This window comes from Numenius arquata, chromosome 13, assembly GCF_964106895.1.
Source record: "Numenius arquata chromosome 13, bNumArq3.hap1.1, whole genome shotgun sequence".
NCBI lineage: Eukaryota > Metazoa > Chordata > Aves > Charadriiformes > Scolopacidae > Numenius > Numenius arquata.
Genome location: NC_133588.1, coordinates 3,246,907 through 3,263,498, shown reverse-complemented (window position 1 = coordinate 3,263,498; position 16,592 = coordinate 3,246,907). Strand labels below are relative to the sequence as shown.

The window sequence follows — 16,592 nt, the reverse complement described above, 5'->3', positions numbered from 1 at the left end:
ATATATATATGTATAAACATATATATATGTATAAAGTTCCTAAACAGTCAGGATACACTGCTTTATTCTAAAAACAGGAAACGAAAGCATCTAAGAAACGGGGCTGAAAGGGAACAATTTGTAGACCTATAGGTTAAATTGGATTTAACTTCATCTTTCAGCAAATGCTGCGTTATTTATTCAGTATTTCTCTGGGGGATTTCCCTACCCCCTGCACTTTATATAGAGAGTAGTGATGTTTCTTAATTAAAAAAATCAAACAAACATGGAGTGGAGGCTGCCCCACGCAGCCGTTCTCTTGTGGGAATAGGAGGCGCTCTGATTTTCTCATGGACCGTTCCTGGGTCTGTTGGACAGGGGCCACAAAAGCGAGGAAAGTCTCCATCTGGGGAAGTCAAGTTTACATCACGCATGTGATGCCAGTACCATTTTTTGGTGGCTTTGCAGTTGCTGCAGTGCCATCTACCAGGAACTGCCCTGTGGTCGGGTGGAGTTGGTGGTGGACATGGTGAGGAAGATCACTGAGAGTCTCATACAAAATGTCTTTTGGGTAGAATCCTGTTTATTAATCCACCCGTGGTAGAGATGGATATATTAGAGAAAGTAGCTTCTTGTGCCCACTTTTCTTCCATTCTTTCCACATGGAGCTGGCTTGTTTCTGAGGCTTTGTTTTACAATCCCCACTCTGGAGCTGAGGATACTTTGCGGCAAATCTTTATCTATTCCCATAGTTTGTCAGCCAAATAGTTTAGAAAGTCTGAAACATGTTTTTACAGATTTCAATTAGTATCATAGTCAAAAAAAGTTGAAAATTTATTTTAATTTGTCTCCAGTTAAGGCAAAGCAAAACATTCTTTGAAAAGAGTTTTGTGAGTTTTTCTTGTATTCCTACAAATACACGTGACACACGATGGTGCACCACTTGAAAGCTCCTCACAGTTGGACTCCACCAGTGCTTTGGTTGCTGTTATTTCAACGTTTGGAGGGTTTTAACAATTTCTATTTTTCTCATACTTACCTGATTTACAATTTGGGTAACAGTAGAAACTCTGGCATTTTCAAGTTCAGGCAACAGTCACTTAAACCTCTTTAGTGTCGGGTTCATTGATCTCTGTGGAACAGCAAAAGGCACTCTGCAGGCCAGTGTTGAACGATGGATTCTGCTATAGATTCACTTTGTAGAAGTACACACAAGGACGATGCTGGCTGCTGTCAGGCTACCCTACTGTGTCACCTCGGGATATTTTAGCAGCATCCTCATTTCCAGTGGAGTTGGGGCCTTTGGAGGCACAAAGCTCTTGGGTCAGTGACTCTAAACATTGGTTCCCTAGTAAGGGCCAAATGCATCAGTGGCACGAGTCATTATCAACTTCTGAAAGAAGCAGACAGGAGAAGTCTTCTAACATCCCATTATGTGTGTTTGTACTTGGACATTTGTGCAGCCGATACTAAGTTTTTTTCTTGGATTAAAATTTAACCGATGTTGCCTCCATCCCTTCCTAAATCTGGCATCCTCTTTTCAAGTTTTATATCTGGAAACAAACTCATTTTGTGCCTTCTATAAATGCAGTTCCTGGTCTCAGCCATTACTTCTGGCTGGGCACACTCTAGCTACAGCACATGAAAGAACGTCAGCGGTGACTTCATGTAAATGGGACAGACTCCGTGGGAACACACTGGGAATTAGATGTTCAGAAGAAGGAAGCACTGCTCTCTTCCATCTGGCCACTTCATTTCACTGCCTGTTTGGGACAAGTGCTTCTGAAATCTGGTTTGCAAAGTCAATTATTGTTACAATTTGGTTTGTTCTTAAAAGGCAGAGTGAACCTGGGAAGGTTTCAGTTGTGCCGAGTCACAGCAGGGAACAACTGAAAGAAATACTCTCTGCCAAGGGTGACAACTTTTTGATTGGTTAATTAAAAAAGCTAAGAAAACTCTTTGGTTTGATGTTTAGATTGAACTCAATAGCTTTCAAAATTTTAGTTTTGGCATGAAAAAATAGAATTTTATCAGTGATAAAGACAAAGCACAGCCATATGAAGAAGACATCTTCATATTGTTATATTTCAATATATTTATGTTTTCTCCATCCTTTGTTTTTTCAGTAAACAGTTTTAGGGTACAAATTATGACAGTTAATCATAATACCAAGTGAAGGAGTTGTAAATTATTGGCTTGATTATGTTTTGCAGAGTTGAAACAAAGAGATAAGAAGACATTCAACCCTAACCCTGTCTCATGATAGGGCATTAACTAACCCCCATTTTCCAAACACCCTTCAATTTTGATGAAACTCCAGCTGAAATACTGATTTTGTAGATGTTATTTCCTCTAAAATAAGCCAAACCAGAAGTCAAGACATCAACATTTTTTAACTATAAAGAAGTTTAGCTCCATCTTTCGATGTAAATCTATGTAATCTTGGAGCAGGTCTCCAGAAAGAGTGCTCCTGGGAGAGCATAGAATGGTTTCCCTCTCTAGAGCCGATCCAGGCTGGAGCTCTCTCCCAGTGACGTAATGGCTGTTGTGTGTTTTTTCTCTGGAGGGAAGAATTGCCGTTTCTTCAACTGTGTTTGTTTTCCTTGTTCTTTGAGAACAATGTGTCCCTTTTCCCTCATGGCAGGGTTGGCTACCTTACACCTCTGTGAAACCACACACCTTTTGGTTTGTACCTTTCTATAGTTGTCTCAGCTTTGTGCCGAGCTCTGGAATTCGACTCTGGGTACGCTAAAGCTCCAGTGGGGTTGCCTCAGGTATGACATCTATAATCACCCTGGCCATTTGACCCCCGTATTGTTCCATGTGGCCGGGAAGGAGCAATGCAGGTTTCAGGCGTCCACCTCCAGCGACCGATGTCAGAGGTCAGCAGCTCCTAGCTGGTCAGCTGGCAAAACGCCCCATTCGTCACTACGGGTATCTCATGGACATGCTGACAAATAGATCTAGCTATAAAATTGTTCTCAGCAGTCTACTTGGTGGCCTTGATCCTTAATCAGTGGTCGGAAATTTTCTCGTTACAGGTACTGTACGGGTGTCTGGAGTAGAAGAAAACTTAAAATTAGGCATATAGTAATTTCTAAAATGGCTAGTGCTGGAATGGGCACCCAACTGGAGAGCAGCTGCTGTTCAGATTTCTCACCCCGGTTCCATTTTATCATCAATTACATTTACCCCTTCCACCTTTTAATTTTTCATGAAGATAAATGAAAGTTCGGTTCTTCAAATAACTGGGGTGACTTTTGCAGTCCTTTTTAGGGACTTTATCCCAGTATCCTATCCATGTCCAAAGGGGAAACAGAATGTGTATTTACAGCATCAATTCGAGTTTTTACTTTAGAGTTTCTCTGTGCCTTACTGAGCAATTCAGTTTGATAAAACAGATTTTTTTTTTTCAGTGGCAACTTTGAAGTTACAGAACATCACATCTTGTTACTCCACAACGTATTAACTGACTTACAATGGCAATAATTTAACCACTGTTGTGAATGGATGAAAAATCTAAACTGAGTATCCCTTGCTAAATTTCACTTTGAGAAACTATATTCAGCCTATTTCATTCCTTCCATAGTTTCTTTTGGATGATTTTCATTATTATGCTTATTAGCTCATGGCTATTGTGAATGCTTTCTGGAAAAGCATTTGGATTGAAATCTTGGCCATGTTGAAATCACTGGAAGTTTCAACTTTGACTTGAGCGGTGCCAGGTTTTAATTGTGATGCATTCAGCAGCAGAAGTAAATTTGCCATATCTGTCAATGAGATACGCTATTTAGGAAAAAGAAAAATCAAGGTTAAATTATTTGAGTAATTGTTATTATGTGTGTAATCTCATCTTTTTCTCTGTGCTTTGCATAACCATTCAGATACCTGAGAACACACTGTATTCTCTTGTATATGCTTTGGCAACTGAGAATGTGAGCTTGAAATGACATAGGGTGATCCTAACCCTGAGATTAGAGTCACTACACATGGTTTGCATGATAATTTCCAGGCAGGGGAAAGGTTTGAAGCATGAGGATGAAAAAAGCCAAACCTGCAAGCAAAACTCTATGTACCAGGTCCCTGTACTGTTAGGATTTGGGTTCACGCAGCAGAGCTCTGTGTTGGGACAGTGAGAAGCCGTACTTGATCAGACCCAAATTTGCAAAGTCATTGTGAATCTTAAGAATGGAAGATGCTGTCTGAAGAAGCTACTACTGTTACTCAGAACTGCTTCCATGTTAGCAGCGTTGTGTCATTTTAACCAATATTAGTGTGGGATCGATGAATGCATTTGTCTTAGTAGGGTGAGCCAAGCCCTGTTTTTACCTGGGCCATTGTTTTAAAAGATACTCTGAAGTTCTGAGTAACAGCTCAGTAACACCTTTATTCTAGCATGAATGGAGGGAGGAAATAACTTCCACATAAAAGGTAATAATTTCAGGAGTGCTGGAGGAAGCATGTATGGGTGAGCTTGTACTTCGATATATGCAGAGCCAATTTGGTCAGCCCTTGGTCAGCCTTTTCTGACCATGTCAGTACCTGGGGAAGATGGCCAGACCCGTGTTCCTTGACTCACCTTATGAAGTTCCACGTGATCTCCATTGGTCTTTGGACTGCCAGGCGTAGGCAGCTAAATTAGTACCATCTTGGAAACTGGGCTGCTCTCATCATCTCCTCACTCTTAACACGCCTGTGCAGCCTGAGCCGCAAATTGACCCCTATTGATCTGATTTGACTGCGCCTCTGTGGAGTAGACAAACAGTGCAGTGGAATCCAATCCAGGGACTCTAATTCACAGTGCCTTATTTAGGTTCCTAGGTAATAATTCTTATTTGCATTAATCACATTCATCAGCAGGACCCGAGGCCGCCTCCTGGCTTATGTGCATTCCTGTTCCTGACAACGGAACAAAAAGGTATCTACTCTGAAAAAAGAGTGTTTTAAGTATATTGATACTGGATACTTAGCAGTTGCAAAACTTAACTGTTAGAAAGAAGACTGTTTTTCGAATCAATGGCTCACGCATTACTGTAAAATATATCGATTAAAAACAAAGCATAATGTTAGTCATTTAGTCAGTAGAGTGATGCAATACTGAAATAAATTTATCCTTTGACTTTTGCATTAACCTTTTATTGACTGCTTGCATACTCATAATTAACACATACTTTAGCGAGCTTGGTTAATTTTAGCATCGTGATCAGTGCCCTCTAATGTAGCTGACACCCTGATCATCAAAACGTCAGCGCAGCCCGGGGGACCTCAACCGGGCAAGTGTCTGTCTCCGGGATCGTGCACCTGCCCGCGGTGAAATTAGCCACCTTCCAAGAGAAAGAGTCGTATATTGGCGTACAGCTGTACAAGTGTTGCTCATGACTTAGTTCAACTTATATTAATCGGTAAATATTAATGAACAAAGTCCATTGGGCAAAAATGGAGATAAAGGGGATCCGAAGCCTGTGAAGTTTATGGGGGAGAGGTAACAAGAATGTGCACTGCAACAGGAGCTAATAGGAGCTAATTGTTCCTTAAAAATGGGCTTTTTTAATTGAAACTGGCACAGGTCTTGATTGTTTTAGCATTTTATATGTTGTGCACACTTTTAGACAAATCATCCTTTCTTTAATATGTTGGTGACCGCAGATTATTGGAGTGCTGGAACCAAATTGCTCTGAAATAGGCCGTGGCAGTTTTTCTGTTCTCCTGCAAATAAAGTGTGAAAGATGCCTCTTGATGTGGCATCTGTTCTGTATCTCAGAGTGTGTGTTATTTCCACTCTTAACACATTTTGTGCATACAATATACACAGATTGGATCTACTCTCCTTTGGAGATTGGACTTTATTAACTCAAATAACAGTTTTTAATTAATATATAATATTTTAATTAACTTACAATATGATATATTTTGGTACTTTCCCACTACCACCATACTTGGATGTTTGCAGTATTTGCCACGTGCAGCCTCATAAATTCTTTTGTAGCTGGGAAAAGATAGAATTTCTGTTTATTCTGAGTAATCATCACTGACATTAGCCATTAGCCATTAGATATTAGCCATCTATTCCTGGATACAAAGGAATTCAAAATAATTCTGTGCAATTATTTTAAGTTATTGTGATTGTTCCGCTTCAGATAAAAACATTGCTATCCCTTTGCAGGATCTTCAGGTGTGTTACTCTGCTACAAATTACAGAGCATTGTAGGAAACATTTCTCCCACAGAAATTTATTAAGATCAATAGTAATATAATCATCTGGAAAGGACTGGTTTTGCTTTTTGAGTCAGAAGGCACATATCTGGATGACTGCGTTCAAGCTAGTGGATGCCATTCAAGTGAATTGCTTAATGAACTGCCAGGTCGTGGCGATGACTTCTCAGAACCCAGCGCCATAGCTTTAAATGTGAGCAACTTGAGTTGACTTTGATGTCACCAGGTCCGGCACAGGGATTGTAATTTTGGTCAAAATAGGTGACTCGCAAGATGTAAAAAGGTAGTGGTCACTGCTTTTCTTGTTAGTGATAAAAAGCAAAGCCATAGAAATCCTGAGCAGAAAGACAAAGGAGCTATGGGATTGCAGAACTTGGAATATCAAGGCACTGATTTACCCTTTTTTCATACTTTTACAACGTACTGATGCGTTTCTCTCAACAGATTTGCACAGGAAGTCTAAGGACCTGGCACACTTCCATTCCTCTGATCCCTCACGTGCAGTATGATATGGCTAACACTTCCCGCGGGCGAGATTGCCTGGAAGTTAGGGCACATGCTTAGTTGTGGGGTGACCTTTCAGAGATGACTCTGCTGGTACGAAAAACAGAGAAGGGAAAGTACCAACGAGAATAGTTGCTCACGGGCTGTTCAGTCACAGCATCACTGTGACTTGTGACACTTCTACAGTGACACAAGTGCCCAAAACCCAAATGTTGAGGGAAAAGCTGGTCAGTCCTTCTGTGTGAGAGAGCAAGGGGGAAAAAAGAGACGTTAAAGGTAAAAAAGGGCTCTGAAATCACAAAGAAGCTAGAAGTTGGTATGTTATTCCTCTCAATGAAAATTCTGTTGTTAATAGCAGATGTGTGAGAGAGAATGTTCATTATTATAAGTTGAGTTTTGCAGACCACATAATATCTCTGCAGTATTTACTGGCTGAGCTTCTTGATTTGTCATCTGCAATAATCTCTACATGGTTAATTTATCCACTTTTAGATTGAAATGCTTAAACTGGAATATCTTATACTACCCAGCAAATTGAGCGTATTATTTTGTGCCAAGACAGAAAATAAAGCAAGATTTTAAAAGCCTTATAGAGTTATGCCGTAATTAGTTTCAGCTTCCCCTGCATATTAATTTCCTCCTGTTCCTTTATATAATTTGGAAAATGTCTTCAGAACATGATGGCACAATCAGTTAAGTACCTCTCAGAACTCATACACTAAACTGCATTTGCTCTAACAACTATTATAAAGCAGCCGGCAAAACAAATCCTCTGTTATTCTGTACAGTGCAGCTTATCAATGCAAACAGTTTAATATTTATGCTAAGAGGATTGTCACAAGTAGCTTCTGTTCCTTTAATTCTTGTTTTAAATAAATAATGAGAACATTTAAACACATTACTCTTCCCAGGGCCCTGAGGTCGGCTAATCTTATTATTTATGAAGTGATGTGCTACATAATAGTACTTAGTGCATGTTAACAGATGCTATTATCAGGGGCTGATGTGGAGAGCTGAAGATATATTGGAATGTTATGTGTTAATACTGTCCTTGTAGTGTAATGTACGATGGATTGAGTGCCCAGGATGCTGGTGCGGCAATTAACCACACACCAACATGGGTGTAAAGCTGAAGTATGTTTTCTCATGGGGATTACGCTGCCATTAATAATTCCCAAGAGAAGAAGACATCTTTCATTTGGAAACAGTCTCTTCCAGAAGGCCAATGGTGTAGACAAGGAAGTTGCACGTGTCAATATTTTTAGAGTTCGTTTTACAGAGATGAGAGAGACATATATGTTTAAAACAACTTTAAAATTGTTAAAACAATGACTTACTTTATAAAACGTGAATTTTAAAAAATGCCTTACAAGACATAAAAGTGTATTTCTACAATTTGCTTTTTACGTCTTTGAAGAACTATGGAGACCTGTAGTATCTACCAAAATTACAGCAATGCTTAGCATTTTTCTTTGTCGTGTCCCATTGCAAACGTTAACTAATTAATCAGCAACATGCAAATTGTTTGAGGGAAGAGGAGAAGGGAGGGGGAGAAATCCTCCTTAAACTGTGACAATTTTTTTGATGCAGCATGTTGTATTACAGCCTAATCTTAAGAGATGTGGTGGTTGCCACTTATAAAACTTCCCTCTGCAGGCTGCAGTTCAGTTGAATATTATAATTAGACTTCACTAGTATTGATGAATAATCCATTTAATAAAAAACACTGTAATTTAAACATTTTCTCTGGGGACTAACATACACTAACCTCTTAATTTAATTTTATTGAAATTTTGCCCACCTATTCATCATTGGAAGTTGTTATTAACCTCTATTTCCATTTATCTTTATAGAATTTTCTCTTTTTATATTGCCTTTTCCAGAGCTAAGCAGGTTGATACACTTGTAAATCTCCAGAATCTACAAAGCTAGTCCGGCTTCTTTAATATTGTTTAATCTATCCCCCCTGACCTTAATGCAGTAAATTCAGTTTAATCTTTCTCAATAATCTAGTAATACATTGGAAACCGGCAAACATTTAAATCTGATAATGGTTTAATCACGTGCTTTAAATAACAGCTGAGATAATGAAAAAATAATTCACCATATAAAGGTACACTAACTGAGTTTTCTCTGTGATTGGCTTTTTGAGAAATCCCTGTAGAAAATACAAAGCCTACAACAGAAATCAGCTTCACTGTAAATGAACAATCCATTTGGTCAGAAGGTGTGGTATTTCTTTTTTATTATCATCTTTCTCTTTGAATTAATGCACAAATGTATCCTTGCTGAGTATTCAGTTTCTTGATACAGTTTTACTTAAGTAGTTCATCTGCTTACTCTTCTTTGCAGATGCCAGTCGGAAGCGGCAGAGGGCTTGCCAGAAGACCAGAAACCGGAATGCCATCCCTTCTGGACAGATGATGAAAGTAGTATGCCTCTGCCATATGATCTTGAAGAAGTAATTGCTAATCTACAAAATCTTCTTCAGTAGGTAGAGTAACAGGTGAACTTCCAGCCTAGAATTATTGATGCTTATCATTTGGATAGAAGCCTTTTCGTTTAAAATAAATCTTTTCAGCTTTATGGTGCCTCAGTCGTGTTACGTGTCAATGCACATTTCACTTAGTTACTTTCTCGTAATAAAAAAGATGAGGCCCAAATCTACAGAAACATGTGGCTTTTAAGACCCGAAGTCCAGAACACCAGCCTTAGTTATTTCCTCCTCCACTCTTAATTCCCATTGACCCTTCAGCCCATGGATATCTGTTTCTCCACAAGTTCCCTTGACATCTAAATTTCAGCTTCCACAACTGCCTCTGGTTTGGCAGGTTCGAGCAACACAAGGTGTAGTGCACACCTGTGACAAAGCAGAATCCACGATCTAGGCATCCTAATGAGATGCCAGCTTGAGATGATATCTCCAACATAGGGCTGGGCACACAATACATCCACTTCATCCACTAAGATAAAGGCACAGTAGATGGTGGAGAAAGTCCTTTGTGCAGTGGCTCCTCGTTAGAGCATTTTTTCAGATGAGGAACTCTGGAGGAGCATCCTGACATAGATCCCAAGACCTTCTTGCTGGTTTTCATCACGGAAATTGAGTAGTACTGGGAGAGATTTCTGATGGGAATATATACCTCCTGGGCTCCCTGAAAATCAGAATTTGGTTCCTAACCATTGCTTTGTTTCTGCATGTTGCAAATCCTATTCCGAGGCCAGGTTTCCCAGTGCATTCCCTAAAAAGCTGATGGACCTTAGAAAGGGTTCTCATTTGGGGTGTCAAGCCCCCTGAGAGATTAGGTTTAGGTTGTGTGATACTGGGCACTGCAGCATCTGTGTTAACCTAATGAGATCTATGAGAACAAAACCAGAAGACTATGAGAAATGACGCTGTTTGTGATCTGTTTGGTAATAACATGTTATGAAAAGAATAATTCCGTGTTAGCACTCCTGCGCGAGGGAGAGATTTTTCATTTACTTAAGTTGCTATTTTAACTTGAGCTGGTCTACGCCTTTTCCTTTGCCACAGAAAGCAGAAGAAAATCATATTATGGTGAAACAGCGCTCAGTCTGTATTACCACTACAAAAGAAACCAGTAAGACTCAGAGCTTGACGTTGCCACCAAGAAATGAATACACCTCCTGTGTTAATCTTGTGTTTAAAATCGGTGTTGAGGCCAGGCTTACCCAGAGCATACCAGTACACTGCTTTGGCAAAGCACTCCGTGTGTGGATGAGGCTTGTACTGCCGAAAATTGTGCTTTTGACAGTGTAACATATGCCAGACCTCCCTGGAGCTAAAGAAGCTGTGCCAGCAAAAATTCAGGTTTAGTGGTATAAAACTGGGTCCACACCTACCAGCTTTTGCCAGGACAATTATATCAAGTAGAGATTGTACCTCAACACCTCTGACATAGCTATGCCAGCAAAAGTGTAAAAACCTGCATCAAGCATTTTCCTTGTAGTCCTGGACTTCTGCTAAAACTGTTAGCCACCCTGTAGAGCGTAAAGACTCTCTGAAGAATAAATTATTATTTAAAGTAGGTTTGATTATATTATAACCTTGATCCATCTGTTATCTCTCGTGCCACCGATTTCTTAACATTTTGAAATACTATGTTATGGGCATAGCTTTTTCTTTCCTGCACTAGCTAAAGCTGGCTTTACCAGTGGGCAAATAGCATATATTTGGATTAATGCCACACAAAATACTGTTTACTTTGGAGATCACTTAGAGAAAAGCTAACTGAAGATGTGGGAATTCTGCTTTTGAAAAGGCAGTTCTCACAGAAACAGATATTACTTTGGAAATGAGCGAGATGAATTCAAACAAGCTAATGATGTAACACTGTTAACACAGCGTTTGAGGGGATTGTTTGTTTGTTTAGGCTGTTACTTTATGATTATTTTGTGTTTAATTAAGCGCTGCTAGAAACCGTGGGGATCACAGTATTGAAATGAATCTGACAGCCATACAGGGTAGAGAAGGCATATCAATGTTGTAGTTTGTAGCTGAAGTGGAGGCATAGCTATTAAAAAATGATTGGCAAATAATTATTTCCAGCAGTAGTGAAAAAACACTGCATTTTTCTTGTGTTAGGAGGCTGCTGGCAGCAATAGAATTTTTAAAAAATACATGATTCTAGGTCTTGTCTATGCTGAAGATTTAAGCTAGTGAATTAGCTGAACTAGTACTAGCCTCAGTGCACTTGGATAGCACTCATTTAAGCCATGGATAGCAATGACATAGACAAATGAACACCTTTGGAACGGATAAGACCTAAGATTCACTGCCAAAATACCAATAATGAAGTGGTTAAAGAGGATTAATGCTCTGTGTTGCATTCCAGTCTCACATCATCTAAATCAGTGTAACTTGATTGAGTTCCGCTGAAATACAGAAGTATAAGAGGGTTTCATATCTCCAAAGCCCACAGGAGCTGATAGCAAAGACATGAGTAAGGTTGATGGAACTGTTTGAAGTACGTAGTAAAGCCAAAGGGTACCCCAGGAGGAGAACATGGTTGAAGGTAAATATCTGTTAAAAAACTGAGAGATCAAGTGTAAATTATTGCTGTGTTTGGATTACGTACTAGAAGCAGATGAATTCTTCAAAGTTTTCATTATTTTATTCAAATCGTTATAATTTAGCTCATGTTGCAATGATACTTTAGCAATCCATTTATATTCCAGCATTAGATAACCCATTACCATTTTGGATGAGCTGAAAAAGACAGTCTCTAATGGATGTGGTCTGTGTAGCAACTGTTTGCCAAGTCTGGATGCTCTAGAGGCACGAGGACCAAGGTCAGTCTTTTTTCAGGGAAGAGGGGAGAGTATAAATTAGCTTCTAACATTAGATTCAGTGATTCTTTTTAAATGGTGAAGTTCACGACTTTGCTTACATTTACTTTTCATCAGCCATGAGAGAATTAAGGTAAAATAGTTCGCTTGCACGTGTGTGTCAGGCTAAATGGATTACAGAAGATACAGATCTGTTTGCCTGTCTGCACTTGCCTTTAGACAATATTCATCAATTTTACAAAAGCTACTGACTAAACATGGAACCAATACAAATGAAATGCTCGAGGCAAGGGCTTTCTTTAAAAAATCTGATACAGAGTCGGTTTTACACTGATAGAAAGAAAATGTTGGCAGAAAATGAAAAACTTTTATTGTTTCTCTAATTTGGGGGATGAAAGGTAAAGGCCATTTTTAAGTATTTGATAGAAAACTGCTGTGTTATGCCATGTAATTAGAAATGTTTTTATAATGCTTTATTCACATATCCTTATGTAAAAATATTTTATCCTGTAGCTCCTTTCTTCTTGTTAAAAGGTTATGTAAATAAAAAATAGTAATCTCAATACAGTAGATTTTAAAGGCATCATGCTTATGCTCTGAGCTTTACAGCAGATTCTGATTATCTAAATTGTAATTAAGAATGCCATGAGTCATCGCTGACTGGAAACTGTCTGGATGGCTAACACGCAACATAATAAATACCCAAATAAGTTGTCTTATTATCATCCAGATATAGTTTTAGTTTCACAAGTAATGATGCAAGATGCACTTTAAAATCATAGAATCACAGAATCATCTAGGTTGGAAGGGATCTTCAAGATCATCTAGTCCAACCATCAATCTAACTCTGACAAAAAAAACCCCATCACTAAACCATGTCTCTAAGCACTATGTCAACCCGACTTTTGAATACCTCCAGGGATGGGGCCTCAACCCCTTCCCTGGGCAGCCCATTCCAAGGCTTAATAATCTTTTCAGTGTCAAAATTGTTCCTAATATCCAATCTGAACCTCCCCTGGCACAACTTGAGGCCATTTCCTCTTGTCCCATCGCCTGTGACTTGGGAGAAGAGACCGACCCCCCCTGACTACACCCTCCTTTCAGGGAGTTGTAGAGAGGGATAAGGTCTCCCCTCAGCCTCCTTTTCTCCAGGCTGAACACCCCCAGCTCCCTCAGCCTCTCCTCATCAGACATATTCTCCAGACCCCTCACCAGCTCCGTTGCCCTTCTCTGGACCCGCTCCAGCCCCTCAATATCTTTTTTGTGGTGAGGGGCCCAAACCTGGACACAGCCCTCGAGGTGGGGCCTCCCCAGTGCCCAGTACAGGGGCACGATCATGCTGGACAACGTAATGCTGTGGGACAGATTCAGGGATTCCAGTGCCATAACAGCAGGAAAAACAGAAAATAATTCCCAAGATCCACCATGAAAGATGGTTAGAATATTGTAGTGCATTAAGAGTGGGCATTGCTTCTTTCTCCCTTATTGTAGGGCAGTTCCATTAGTCCTGTGTCATGCAGTGGAATGTGGGCTAATACAACAGAGGTTAAACTAGCCCAGGAGCTGATCTCTAAACTGGGATGAGAGGAGGGTAAGAGAGATGAGATGAGATGCACGTGAGATGCAAGGGGTGTGCTTTCTTAAGGCCACAACTTTATTAACTTAACTCTCATGGGAGACATTGAGCAGTAACTTGTACAGTGCAGGTCAGGATCTCTCCCTTAATTGTTACCAGCTGGTGCAAAGTTAATGTTGGCTCCTTAACCCCCCTCTTGCCCCTCAATAACTGGTCCTCAGCTTTTTGCTAGGAGCTGACCACTGTCTTCTTGCACCAAGGTTAGAGTTGGGAAGAGGGGTTGTTCCACTGTAGCAACAGGCATGAGACACCCCGATCCCCAGCTTCAGCCTCCACCTCTGTCCTACTACACCTCCATGGACTGAGTACCTCCTCCACTCAACATCTGGTTCCCGTTTGAGACTCAAGTTGCTGCAGCTCATCTTCTGAACTATCCCACGGGGACGGTCAGCTGCCATGGGGAAGGGTCAGACAAACAAGCAGAACACTGTTCACAGTGAGGTTCTGTGTCCAAAAAAAGACAAGCTCTGCACTCCCCACAGCAGAGTGAAAATCTCAGCCCTACACTAATCCAGTGTTAGAGGGTGGGAGCTGTTAGGTAGTGGTGGAAGATTCGGGCAAAACCACCGACACTCAATGTTTCTGAGGACTCCCAAACTGCCCCATTCTGGCTGTCACCTCACCCCACCTCTAAGGGCAGAGGCCATCCTAAATAGAGCCACTCTTCTCTTTGCAGTCCAAACTGAGGCAATGTGGCTGGGCTTGCATCTTAATTTACATCCATCTGTCCCCTTCACCTTAGCCTGGGAGCATTCACTGAACTAGAGAAGATAATTTATACAATTGCAAAAAAGACTGTACTTAGTAAGGCTGCAGAATTGGCTGAATAACAAGTCAAATAAAAGCGAACAAATAACTAATGAAATGATCACATTAAAATGCTGATGTTTGGGTATGAGCACTTCACATATGACATGAAAACTGTGGTTTATCTTCTTGCTGCTTTGGAGATGCATTCAGAAATCACATGATAGGAAAGGACGCGCTATGCTATGGTTTACATCCTCTAATGCTCCACTGTTTTACAGTGCTTGTCCGTGATGAATCAGAATTTGGTCACAACAGTTGTTCTCCTCCCCCTCTGTATGGTCAAATACTTGCTTTCATGCCAGCACATCTTGGTCTGATTAGTCCCGTTGATTAGAGGCTAAAGTAAAAAGTCAGGTGTATAGGATTCCCATTATCCTTTATTTCACTGCTTCTAAGAACAGGTCAGATAGAGTTATTTCAGTGAAAATGTGAACAATCAACTTCTGTTTACCATTAACCTTCAGTTTTCTTTTCTTAAAATTAAATCAGGGCTTGGTAGGCAGTTATTCTCATACATGTCCCTTGATCAGTGGAACAATCTGTCAAAAGCCATTAAAGCCTCTATTAGGTTGAATTGCGTTCAAAGCTAAACTATCCAATCATTTAAAGGGCTGTGATGATTTTTTTTAATATAGTATACATTTATTTCTCTCTCCCGAGTAGTAGCATAACTTTGAAACTAAGCATGTATGACTAGGGCTTTTTGCTATCCAGCATGTCATGAGAAGCTTGGTTTCTTGTGGAAGATGAATGTCTACATAAAAAAGGAAGAAACAAATGCAGTGAAATCACCTGTATGTTCTCAGAAGCTTCTCCTCCATTTTTTCCTATTCCATTGTATCCATCAAGGTATAACACATACGGAAGGGGAAGAAATTTCCCAAGGTCCTTTGCTCAAAAGCTTCCCTGAAACATTTAACATCTAGTTGTAATAATATTTTAAAGTGGCTTTTTATCTTAAAGGATCATCTCAGGATGCTTTACACGGAGAAACTGAGGCAGAGGTCAAAAGTGCAGCTGGTTTCTGGCTGCAAACACGGGAACGGAGTATACGTCACCCTCCATCGCCGGCACGTCTCGATTGCTTCCAGTTAGTCAGCTCCGTTTACAGATGAAAGATGCTCTCATAGAACATTTTTTCTCCAAAGATATATCTGAAAGTGGAGCTGGAATTTGTCCTCCTCATGTCATATTTAGCATATTATTTAGTTGCATAATATACAATAGAACATCTCATGCAATAAGAGATTTTTCAGGCCTCCTAATGTTTGATTAAACTTTCCAGTGAATCTTTTAGTTATATTCCAAGTCCCCTGAGCTCCCAATGGGAAAGGTAAATTTTATTGGGACTATTAAATTAGAGAATATGCAGCTATGCAGTCTATAAGACAATATAATACAATCTACACTCTTTTAGCTGTATTTTAAGTGTGTGCACTGCACACCCCACAAGGTGGTGTAACTGCTGAAGTAGGGAACTCTTAAGAAGGCCCCCTGTGGGTATTTGGGTGCTGTTTATCCAGGGGAAGATGCGTTGCTGGAACAGACTGGAATGAGCGCTGGTTGTGCACCTGTTAGCACTTGTGTCTGGTACCTATTTGGTAGTCTGGTAGTACTTTGCTGAGAGCACTACTTTTCTAGTTATTTTGATGAACATCCTAATAATTTATTACCCAAACATTATCAAAGCATTCCGCCATTCTTTCATTGCTGTTCTTTCTCTTCTACCCACCAATGCCCTTTCTGTCCCTTTTGTCTCAGCAATAACAGTAATGCTATTAACAAGTTGTGTTCTTTGTTAAGCTGACAGGACTTTAAAGTGAGAAAACTTAAAAGCTATGTATCAGATAGCATTCTCTCAAGTACGTTTGTTTTCAAACCAGTTTATTAGGATATTTTTGTTCCTCGGTTATTTTGTACTGCTATATGTAATTTTTATTAAGGGCTGTTTATATAAGCCTGTGAGATATATGGTGATATTTAAATTTGTGTTATGTATTTGCTAATTTATGGACGTTTGTAAAATAAACCACTGAAAGAATCTGTTTGTCTATCATTTGTCCTCCAGAAGGTGTTAGGTCTTGTCTTCAATGCCTCATTGTTGCAGTGCATGGAAGAAGAGGAGTGTATTTTTCACACC

The 16,592-nt window shown here is 39.9% G+C and overlaps 1 protein-coding gene across 1 annotated transcript in view; it reads left to right on the top strand.

The window, feature by feature from the left end:
• Nucleotides 1-9,281, top strand: part of FTO (FTO alpha-ketoglutarate dependent dioxygenase) — a 254,672-nt gene extending 245,391 nt beyond the window's left edge. Inside the window, exon 9 of the mRNA XM_074157836.1 lies at nucleotides 9,049-9,281. Within this exon, the coding sequence (XP_074013937.1) occupies nucleotides 9,049-9,190 (142 nt within the window). The 3' untranslated portion in view covers nucleotides 9,191-9,281. The remainder of the gene's footprint in view (nucleotides 1-9,048) is intronic.
• Nucleotides 9,282-16,592: the final 7,311 nt, after the last annotated feature.